General features: G+C 43.1%; 1 protein-coding gene across 1 annotated transcript in view; it reads right to left on the minus strand.

Moving 5' to 3' along the window:
* Window positions 1-8,880, minus strand: part of Gmps (guanine monophosphate synthase) — a 65,370-nt gene extending 56,490 nt beyond the window's left edge. The window contains exon 1 of the mRNA XM_074073929.1: window positions 8,747-8,880. Within this exon, the coding sequence (XP_073930030.1) occupies window positions 8,747-8,773 (27 nt within the window). The 5' untranslated portion in view covers window positions 8,774-8,880. The remainder of the gene's footprint in view (window positions 1-8,746) is intronic.
* Window positions 8,881-11,885: the final 3,005 nt, after the last annotated feature.

Genomic DNA, 11,885 nt, shown 5'->3' on the forward strand with positions numbered 1-11,885 from the left:
ATAGGCAAAATTAATTTACAGTTATAGAAAGGAGAACAGGAGTTGTGCCTTGGGGAGTGGAAGGACTGACTGCCAAGAGGCACGAGGGAACCTTGGGAGTGATGGAAATCTTTATTGGGGGGTGGTGGTTACATAGGTACATATATTTGCCAAAACTCAAACTTCATACCTAAAGATCTGTGCAGGTCTCTGCATGTACATTTTACCTTAAAAAATTTTAAAAACACCTATTAGTGGGTTTTTTCAAACTACCATCTCTCTTCACAAACTATAAGATACTACTCCAGGAGCCATTATTACCTTCAACCTTTAGGGGCATTAGAGGATCAAGCTCAGCTATAGTATCAATAACAAGGCCAACATTCACCCAAATCTAAGAGACAACCTGTTAAAAAAAAATCACAACTGTCAGGTTAAATCCACTTTTAAATTAAAAAAAAAAAAAAAAAAAAAAAACCATTGAGAGCTTACACATTTAGCTCTAAGAATGGCCTAACTCAAACTATATCCAAAGTACCCCAATTACCTTTAACAAAGAATTGCCTTCTCAGCCTAATACTCTGTCTTGGACTCTATCTTACCCAGTTGTTGCTACAGTTGACAGGAACATAATTCACAGTTGATTACAATAATGTAGCAGTATACACATAATCAACAAAAATGTAACTTGGAGTTTCACACGATTACATGAAACAATGAAAGTAAGTGAATGGTCTCATCTCTATGAAGACAGCACTGTCCCATTACCAAAACCAAAGACATCACAGGAAAACTACAAGCATATAATCCCAGCACGTGAGAGACTAAACTAAAAAGATCAAGAAGGTGAGGCTAGACTGAGCTACATTGTAAGACCCTGTCTCAAAAAAATTAGAAAAAAGAAAATTGAAAGCCAGTATCTCTAATGAACATAAAGCTCCAACAAAAATGCTAACAAACCAAACCTAGCAACATATAAAAAGGATTACACACTATGGTCAAGTAAGATTTATCCTAGAAATGCAAGGTTGGTTTAAGAATCTCATCCTCTACTAACTGAACTATCCAACCACAGGCTGCTTTAATCTGAAAAACCAATTAATTTGAAAAACAATAGGATAACAGCTTGATTGTGAAAATAAATGCTTCACAAGAAAATTAATCTAGCATATCATGCAGCAATAAAGGACAAAAGCCACATCATTATCTGAATATAGAGTACCTTATAAAATTTAACACTTTCATAATAAAAACATCCAATAAACTACAAATAGAAAGGAAACTTCCTCAACCCAATAAAGAGCATCTACAAAAAACTCACAGCTAACATCATACCATATGGGTAAAGACTCAATGTTTCATCAAGAGACCCAGAATGATCAAAACAATCTTACAAAGGAAGAAAAATTTGGAGTACACACACTTCCCTATTTTAAAACTTACTACACACAGCTACAGACTCAAGACAATGTGGTACTGGCATAGGGAAGGATATATACATCAACAGAATAGAGTCCCAAAATAAATGGTTTTGACACAAGGGTGTCAAGACAATTTAAAGGGAAAGAGTAGTCTTTTCAACAAATAGTGGGAGAACTGCTCAAGAAAGCCAAAGGGCTGAGAATGCAACTCAGTGATCAACCACTTGTGTAGCATGCATTAAGGCCAAGGGTTTAAACCCTAGGACTAGCATGTCAGGGGCCCTGCATTCAATCCTCAGCATGAGGGAGGGAGTAGGGGGCATGTAAAGGACAGTTGCTTATTGCAGCACTATTCACAATAGCCAAGAATTGGAAGCTAAAGTGTTCTTCAATTAGGATGAATGGATAATCAAATGTACATATGCTCAATGGAATACTATTCGGCCATAGAAAAGAATGAAGTCTGGTCATTTGTGGAACATGGATGGAACTGGAGATCACTATGTTAGGTGAAATAAGCATTCAGACAAAGAAAGACAAATTCCACATGATCTCACTCACATGTGGAATCAAAAAAATTGACCTCAGAAGTTGAGAGTAGAATGGTGGTTATCAGACAACAGAGAGTAGGAAAGAAGGAGGGATGAGGAAACATCATGCAGACATCTTGGTCTTGGCTTAGCACAACATTGTAACCATAGAAAAATGAAATGTTGTAGGTCAAAAGCCAGTATCATTTTGGGTTCTGTTTAGTGCCCTTTAATAGCCACTTACTATCAACCTCTGTATCCAGCTGGCATTTCTCTTCACTGTTAGATAAAACTCTTGGAATGTATTGCGAAGTTTCACACCTAGCCTCCACCAACCTAAAGCTAAGAAACTTACAAAGACCATCTGAATCCTATAGATTTCCCCACCTTGCTGTAGCCTGCCTACCTAATGACCACATCTATGTATTCTATAACCACAATAATTTGTGGCTTTCTTTTCTGTGACTATAAGTGCTCACATAACCTTTCCCATGGTGGAACACATCGTTCAGGGAAACTTAAATCTGTGTTTGTGGGCCACAGTTACCATATTTGGCTCAGAATATGCTATTTTCTTATTTTTTGATTACTAAGTTACAGACAGGAATAAGAAGTTCTGGTGTGCTACTGTATAGTACAGTGACTACAGATAATAATGTACTACATTTCAAGAAGCTGAAAGGATTTTGAATGATTTCTATTTTAAAACGTTTTTATTATATATTAGTAATGACATTTCCATATATGCTTATTCCCACCATCATTCTTCTTCCTCTCCCTCCCTGCTACTTAAAATGACTTCAAGAGGTTTCAATGTTCTACTTTCATACAAGTATATAAAGTACATGGGCCATATTCATCCTCCTTTACCCTCCCCATTCACTTTCCCCTCCTACTCATATCCTCCCCCTAACAGGGCCTGTCTTACATTCCTGTCCTTCATTACTTAAGTATACATTCACTGTTCAGAGGGGTTTCACCCTATTCCACCAGTAAATATATTGTGCTTTCATCAGTCTAATTCCCTCTATTACTCTTCCTTATTCTTTCTCTGTGCCCCATTATTCAACAGCTTTCAGTGCTTTTGTTATACTTCTTCCTACATAGATGCAATGTATTTCAGTATTATTCACTCCCCATCATTCTCTTTTCTTCTCCCTCCTCTCCCTAGTTCCCTCAAACAGCCCACTACTGAAAGCCAGAATGTTTTCATCATAAAGAAATGATGAATGTTTGAGGGAATGGATCAGTTTAAACTGATTTAAACATTATGCAATGTATGCATGCTATCAAAACATCACATGACATTCCGTTCACATAATTTTTATGTATCAGTTAAAAATTTAAAAAGACACTGTTATAAGCAGAAAGATCATAAAGACTAAACAAAAATGCAATGAAACTAAGATTAGTGATTTGCCTATCAAATATTCACTTGACATAAAGGCTTATGCCTACTGCAGTGCTATAACACATTAGACATTCAATTAAACTATGTTTAAGAGCCAGGCATGGTGGTACACACCAATAAACCTAACACCTCAAGAGGCCAAGGCAGGATGATCATGATTTCAAGGCCAGTGTGGACCACACGGCAAGACCCCGTCTTAAAAACAAAGACTCAATCCAAGGAAAAATTTTGACAAAAGAATGCCCAAACTGTTTTTGAAAAGAGGTGACTAGGCTCCATGAACAGTTTTACTTCATGAACAATAAAATAAAAAGCAAACACATCTTATACAGAGTACAATTCTAGAATGTTAGAACTAGAAAGCATCTTTAGAAGCCAGGTATGGTGGTTCACATCTGTAATCCCAGCTCTGGAGAGGATGAAGCAGGAGGACTGCTAGTTTGAGAGGCACACAGAGACGATCTCAAAACAAAACAAAACTTGCTCAACAAAAGAATAATTTTTGAGCTAAATGTTTTTAAAGAAAAAGATAAAGATAATAAGTAAAGCGAATGGTAGAATTTAGATGGTAGATACGTGTGTTAACTAAAATTTCCTTTAACTTGCTGGCCAAAAAGAAAAGCACAAAAGTTTCATTATTATCAATAACAACAAGTATTTTTATTCATTTAAAACTTCTCAAATAAAGTAGGGATTATTTATCTAAAACTTGTCCAAAGCAGGACTTTAGAAAATCTAAAGTCTTAGATTTACAATCATAATGAGACTGAGGAGAACCACCGACATTAGTTCTCCAAATTACACAAGAGGTGCAAGTGATTTAAATTCACGTGGCTCTCCTTGAGTTTCGACAGATAAAGACTTCTGGTCTCCCAGGTGATAAAACAGAGACCATTATACCCTTGGACATTATGTCAGATTAGAACAGAGTACTTTACCTTTTGGTCAGTTTCAACACTGCTGGTTCTCAACTCTTTTTTTTTTTTTGATAGGAATGGGGTTTGAACTCAGGATTTTACACTTGCAAAGCAGGTGCTCTAGCTTGAGCCACACCTCCAGTCAATTCTCAACTTTTAAAAACAACTTATGACACTGGATTTTCAAGAATGTTAGGGTAACTCTTACTAGCATAGCTATTAACTCAGAAAAACAGCCCTAATGTATACAGATTTGGCTCAGATATTAGCCAAATTTTAAATACATATCATTAGAGAAATCAGACGCAAACTCAGAACAGCATGTGCTCCATAACCGAGAGATCATAAAGCCCAGATTGCCAAGAATGGTCCAAATTTACATCTGCTGTTCAGATATCTCACGCAGATTAACATGTGACCCAGAGTTTTATTTTCTTATAGTACCAGAAGTTGAGCCAGGGCCCCACACATGCTATGAAAGCATTACACCACTAAGCTTTATCTCCAATCCCAGATTTTTCATTTTTTAAAACATAGTCTTAAGAATAATTACATTAAAAAAGGAACCCTCTTACACTGTTGGTGGGAATGTAAACTAGTACAACCACTCTGGAAAAAAATTTGGAGGCTACTTAAAAAGCTAGACATTGATCTACCATTTGACCCAGCAATAACACTCTTGGGGATATACCCAAAAGACTGTGACACAGGTTACTCCAGAGGCACCTGCACACCCATGTTTATTGCGGCACTATTCACAATAGCCAAGTTATGGAAACAGCCAAGATGCCCCACCACTGACGAATGGATTCAGAAAATGTGGTATCTATACACAATGGAATTTTATGCAGCCATGAAGAAGAACGAAATGTTTTCATTCGCTGGTAAATGGATGGAACTGGAGAACATCATCCTGAGTGAGGTTAGCCTGGCCCAAAAGACCAAAAATCGTATGTTCTCCCTCATATGTGGACATTAGATCAAGGGCAAACACAACAAGGGGATTGGACTATGATAAAAGCGAGAGCACACAAGAGAGGTGTGAGGATAGGTAAGATACCTAAAAAACTAGCTAGCATTTGTTGCCCTTAATGCAGAGAAACTAAAGCAGATACCTTAAAAGCAACTGAGGCCAATAGGAAAAGGGGAACAGGTACTAGAGAAAAGGTTAGATCAAAAAGAATTAACCTAGAAGGTAACACCCACGCACAGGAAATCAATGTGAGTCAATGCCCTGTATAGCTATCCTTATCTCAACCAGCAAAACCCCTTGTTCCTTCCTATTATTGCTTATACTCTCTCTAGAACAAAATTAGAAATAAGGGCAAAATAGTTTCTGCTGGGTATTGGGGGGGGAGAGGGAGGGGGCGGACTGGGTGGTAAGGGAGGGGGTGGGGGCAGGGGGGAGAAATGAACCAAGCCTTGTATGCACATATGAATAATAAAAGAAAAAGGAAAAAAAAAAAAAGTTTTTTAGGAAAAGCCAACCATCTATGCTGTCATATAAAACACTCCATCTACGAGTAATATATGTATAACCTTTAAATAACACATCAGTTCCTTAACTAAGAAAACAGTCTCTGCCTCGGATGGCTAACCAAAGTAGCCTGAAGAAAAAGAAAAGCTAGGTTCTAATCCCACTATGTGTTTTCAGTTTAGGGAGCTCAAACTCATAAAGGTCCTTTCCACTCTAAAAGACTGATAGGAAATTAACAAAAATAGCCCAAATGCCTCACTCCCTAGTTTCTACCATACAAAAATGCCCATTTTAGAAAATCCTAATAATGACATGTAATAGAAATAGGAACCAAAACCAGCCTTTCCTCAACTTTCAGTCTATGAACTAGGATTTACACACAACAGAGGCACAAACAATGTACAAAGCAAGCTTGCCTATTGTACTTGTACTTGACTTCCAAGGAAAAGGTGGTGCAGGGTTGGGCTATGGAAAATAAGACTCCTACTCAAATTTCCAAGTGGGCCTCTTAGAAATATCATTTCAACTATTTATTGTGTGTATTTCCTCATACTTAAATATATATTTAATTACTTATGTTATGGCTTAATTGCCAAGTTACCCCTCTTTAAGAGTAGTAAAATAATCATACATTTGATTAAATGTTATTTCCCTAAAATGCTCCTTTTGAAAATGCTTCCAGGACTGGTTGAAGGGCTCAAGTGGAAGCACTCCTGCCTAGCAAAAGTGAGGCCATGAGTTCAAATTTAGTACCATCAAAAAAAATAAAAAAAGAAAATGCTTCCAATTTGATCCACATCTGATTGCTACTTTTTTTTAATGCTTAATTATGTCATACAAACACAAAGGATCTTTAAGTAAAATTTACTTAGCCAGATGCCAGTAACCTTGTCTGTAATCCTAGCTACTTGAGAGGCTGAGGTTAGGAGACTCGAGATAGGGGGTCACTCAGCCACATCTCAAAACTAACCTGAGCAAAATGGACTGGAGATGTGACTCAAGTGTTAGATCATCTGCTTTGCAAGCTGGAAGCAGAATTCAAACCCCACTCCCATTGAAAAAAAAAAAAGTATACTTAAGTAGTCTGAGGTTCAAATATAGCAAACTACTCAAGATTCTCATTAAAATTCCAAGTTTTGTGGAAAAAAAAATTGGGGAGAAAGTTGTATCTTATGTACTACTGAGACAGGTAACTTAAAAACTGAATCTTGAACTTTCTGGTGTCACTTAATTTGGTAAAAATACTCTTCTCAAACGCACTACAAGGTTTGAGTCCTTGTAATATTACAGCTTATTCATCTACCAACGTAAAGATGAAGGTGGGAGAGGATATGAAAAAGTAATGGAGTGGGTGAATTTCATCAAAGTACTTTAAGTCCATGTATAGAAATACTACCAATGAGACTTTCTTTACAATTAATATACATTAATTAAAAATAGTTGGGGAAAGCTGGGCACCGGTGGCTCATGCCTGTAATCCTAGCTACTCAGGAGGCAGAGATCAGGAGGATCCCAGTTCCAGGTCAGCCCGGGCAAAAAACCTTCACAAAAAAGGGCTGGTGGAGTGGCTCAAGATGAAGGCCCTGAGTTCAAGTTCCAGTACTGCAAAAAAAAAAAAAAAGGTGGGGGGAAAGATGAATCTTCCCACGAAGCTATAAGTTTGAAAATTAAAGAAGACAAAGGTTTACAAGTCAATTAGTGTACAAGAAAGCGGGGTTCGCTGAGATTTACAGAAACTAAAGGTTTGGGTGTCTTCAGCTTTACCGTCCTGAGAAAGCTCCAGGTGTTACCAAGCATCACCGGTGGGTGCCTCGGTTTAAGAGTACACTGATACCTCAATCTTTACTCATTTGGTTAATAAACATTTTTGAATGGTTACCAGGTATTAAGCCATTCACGGACAGGACCCACCGAGTCGTGACACTTAAGACACACTTTTGTAAGAGTATTAAAATTCTTTTTGAGCAAGGACTGCTCAGACGTAACACACCAACTCCCACCCCGAAGTTTGTAAAGAAATGTAGTCAAGCAATTTCCTAAAGCGGGGCCATGATCAGCATACAGGAGATGCACCTTGCCTAAGTAGTCGCGACCCGAAACTGCAGTTTCCCGGGACAACACTGACTTGGCGAAGGTCTGCAAGGACCCACAGGTGACAGCGAAGGTGCGGGATTGAGAGCAGCGCGGAGGAGGCCGGCTCTGAGAACGCCGCGCGGGGAGCGCGGGGCGGCCGCGGCTCAAGCTCAGTCGCTCCGCACGTCCAGGATGCAACTTCCCCAGCAGCCGGAGCTCCCGACTCCCCGGCCCGCATCCCTGCGGAAAAGGGGTCCCCCACAAACAGCACAAGAAACGGGAGCGACCTGGACGAGAGCAGGACCTGGACACGCAGCCTCTCCCCTCCGAGGTCGCGGGGCAGGGCGGGAGCCCGACCGGTGGGTGGGAGGGAGAAGGGTGCGGTCACGCGAACGTGGCCGAGGACCCCCGAAGGCCGGCGCGGGGACACGGAGCGGGCCTCACCGAGGGCGGGCGGGAAACCCGGTGGCGGGAAGGCTAGAGGCCGGCCTTGCTCGGCCGCCGCACGCCAGGCGCCGCCACGCCGCCTGCCTCCGTCGGGTCCCAGGGACCCCACCACGGGCCCCCAGCCCCTCGGAGGGCGGGACGAGGTGAGGAAGCCCCGCACCCCCCGCCCGCCTCGCTACACTCCCTCCGCGCGGGCTCCGTTCCCCGCGGCCGCGCGGGGGAGGCGGGGACGGTGGCGCGGCCGCGGGGAACGGAGCCCTCCCCAACGCCCCGGCCGCGACACGACACAAAATCGACAAAGCCCCGTCCTCCCGACGAGAAACGCGCCACAGGCCCGACTGGAGACTCCGACGCGCCGCTGCCCGGGCCGCGGGGGGACGCCGACCGGCTGGGGAAAGGGGCGGAGAAGGGCTCCCCGCGGGGCTCCCCAGCCGCGGGATCTCGCGTCCGCGGGAAGGCAGTGAGGCAGGGACCCCAAGCCAGGAACTGACCTTGGAGTCTCCGTTGCACAGAGCCATCGGGGCCCGGGCCGCAGCGATGGCGGCAAGAGTACGAGACGGGGCGGGAGGGCACCGGGAAGGTCGGCAACCGTGGGCCGAAGCTAAAATGAAGGCCTGGTCGAAGAGCAGCCGGGCGTGGAGACCAGCCGACCGCCCGAGAAGCGCCAAGCGGAGCAGCAGCCTGGTAGCACGGGCCCCAGCGCCGCGGGAGAGGAGATCAGCAGCGCGCACGCCGCCTCCGCCTCCCGCTTCCGCCTGGGCCGGCCACTGGGAGGAGCCAGAGCTCGCTGCGCTTCGCAGCCTAGCCGCAGACGACCCCCGCTGCCGCCGCCAACCGGCCCGCACTCGGAGGAGGGGCCTGCGGCTCTGGTCCCGCCCCCACCGCCAGGCCCCGCCCCCACGCCCGCCCTTGCGGGCGAAGTCCGCGCGGGGAGCAGAAACCCCGCGGGCAGGCCTCGAGCTGCAGGCCTCGGAAAGAGAGCTCCGCGGCGCCAGGACCGCCCCGCCGCGGAGGCCTGTCCTGGACAGGATCTCCCCCGCCCCGCCTCCGCCTGGGAGGAGGGGCCCGCGGCGCCAGCCTGGTTCCGCCCCTCGAGCCCGCGCGGAGGAAAACCCCCGAGCGGCAGCCCGCTGGCTATTGGCCGGTCGCCCCGCTGACTGACGGCAGCAACCCGCAGGCTGCACTGAGGAGGCCTCTCGAGAGATGGGCCCCTCCGCAACTCTGAACCGGTGGCGCGGCCTTAACTCAGGTTACCCGACGTTGGAGAGGACAAGCTGCTGCAGCTTTGAAAAGTTTCGTGGTGACAGCACAAGGGATTCACTGTAGGATTTGATCACTTAGGTCTATCAAAAGTTCTGTAGCAGGTACGATGTTTGCAAAAAGAAGGGAGTTTGCAAGCCGCAGTCTGCTAGGCAGATCAGGGAACTTTCCTGAAACCCTATTCGTACAGCAAACGATTCTTTCATTAGAATTCTTTTGGGAAAAAGAGTGCTCTCCAGCCACCTTCCTCCCCCACCCCCAGCACCTATCAGGATAAATTTGAATTTGGTTACTTGGGGACCTAAGTCAAGGTTGAGGAATTACAATAAATAGCACTTGACTTGGAAAGGCTTCCCCTAACAGAGCCTTTGAACAAATACTCATTAGAATGCAGCCAGCATTTGCTGCATCCATTCCCTGTGTCCAGTTCTAGTTCAGATACTGAGGAGGCAAACTGAGACAACCCTGATTGCCAAAGCTCACCTTATTCTGACCAAATCCCACGAGAGTAGTGAAGTAGGATTGATGTTCTTACCCAGTTTTTACAAATGAGAAAATTAAGGCTCAGTGAAATAATATGCCTCTCGGTATAGAAGTTAAAAGTTATCTAATCTGGGAAAGGATTTTATTAGTAAAATATTTACAGGAGCAAAAGGACCGAGGTCCTAGTGGGCCTCAGACTCAATTTCACTTTCCTTTTTTTGTAGCCGAAAAATGAATACTTAAACTTGCCAAACCCATGGATATGGATTATCTTGGTAGGACTTGTATGAGCAATCCAGAGAAGGGGGCAGTAACCAATACTGGGGCTTGAATTTACACAAATACTCAATTCCAATGGAATGAAATGTGATGTGATGTGCTGGCATTAAGGATTAACTAAATCTGGTCGGTACAAGACAATAGCTGCTTTAAGTATATTCTGGTGGTCATTTGTGTTTAATAGTTAAAACTTTTAGGATCCTTATGTTACTTTTCAACATTTGAGTCTGCTGACACTCTTTCTTCAAACTGTACTTCCCTCACAATGCTTGATGGGGTAGAGGAACTTTTCATATCTATAATTGCTCCTGATTGATTGCCTTTGCTTGCTCTTCTTGCCTGTTTTAAGAGCTGGGTTTCTTCAGTATTTGCATTCCTAACCCTCTTCTCGTCCTACTCTTCACCTGTGTTTCCCTTGGGCATTTGTTTTAAAATAGAATTTTTTTTAATACTCTTTTTGTTGTTGTTGGCAATACTGGTATTTGAACTCTGGTATTTGAACTCACGGCCTCATGCTTGTTAGGCAGGCACTTAACGCTTGAGCCACTCCACCAGCTTTTTTTTTTTTTTCTTTTATTCATATGTGCATACAAGGCTTGGGTCATTTCTCCCCCCTGCTCCCACCCCCTCCCTTACCACCCACTCTTTTTTTTCTAATACTCTTAAGAGACTCTATATCCTGACATCTCTTTACTTACTTCCAGACCTACCTAACTAAATAAATATCCAATAAGACATCCAATGTCACATTGGGCCCCAAAACTCAACAAGTCCAAACAAAACTTTTGCTTTCAAATGTTTGTACCCAATCCCTTTAGAACCGTGATGTTAAGGGGGAAATACTCTGTTTTCCACCAATAAATTGTTGATTTCTCATAGAGATTTATCAAGTTGAGGAAGTTCCTTTCTATTCTGGTCCTGCTGAGAGTTTTTATCAAGAATGGTTGTGTCTAGTGTTTTCTCTGTGGCTACTGAAATAATATAGTTTTTTCAGTTTGTTAAAGTGGTGGATTATAGTAACTGATTTTTTGACTGTTAAATGAGCTCTGTATTACTGGGTTAAATTTCAAGAAATCCTGGTGTATCTTTCTTTTTATATGCTGGATTTGATTGCTAAAATTTTGGTTTTGAATTTTTGCCATTATGTTCAAGAGGAATATTGGTTTGTAGCCTTTGACTATCTGGGTATCAGGGTAATGTTGCCCTAAAGAATTGAGAGTTTATATAGATTTGTTATGTCTGAAAGAACTGAAGTAGAATTGACTTTGTTTCTTCCTTAAATGTTTAGTACAGTTCACCAATGAGACCATCTGGGCCTGGAGTTTTCTTTATAATAAGGTTTGTAACTACAAACTTCGATTTTTAAAAAGGATATAAAGGCCAGGTGCCAGTGGCTCATGCCTATAATCCTAGCTATCAGGAGGATCGCGGTTTGAAGCCAGCCTGGCAAATAGTTTGAGAGACCCTATCTTGAAAACACCCATCACAAAAAAAAGGGCTGGTGGAGTGGCTCAAGGTGTAGGCCCTGAATTCAAGCTCTAGTACCGCAGCAAAAAGAAAAGGGGGGGAGGGGAGGTGACTAAGTATGAAGCTTTGTGGTAGATCACT

Source organism: Castor canadensis, chromosome 5 (assembly GCF_047511655.1).
Source record: "Castor canadensis chromosome 5, mCasCan1.hap1v2, whole genome shotgun sequence".
Taxonomy (NCBI): Eukaryota; Metazoa; Chordata; class Mammalia; order Rodentia; family Castoridae; genus Castor; species Castor canadensis.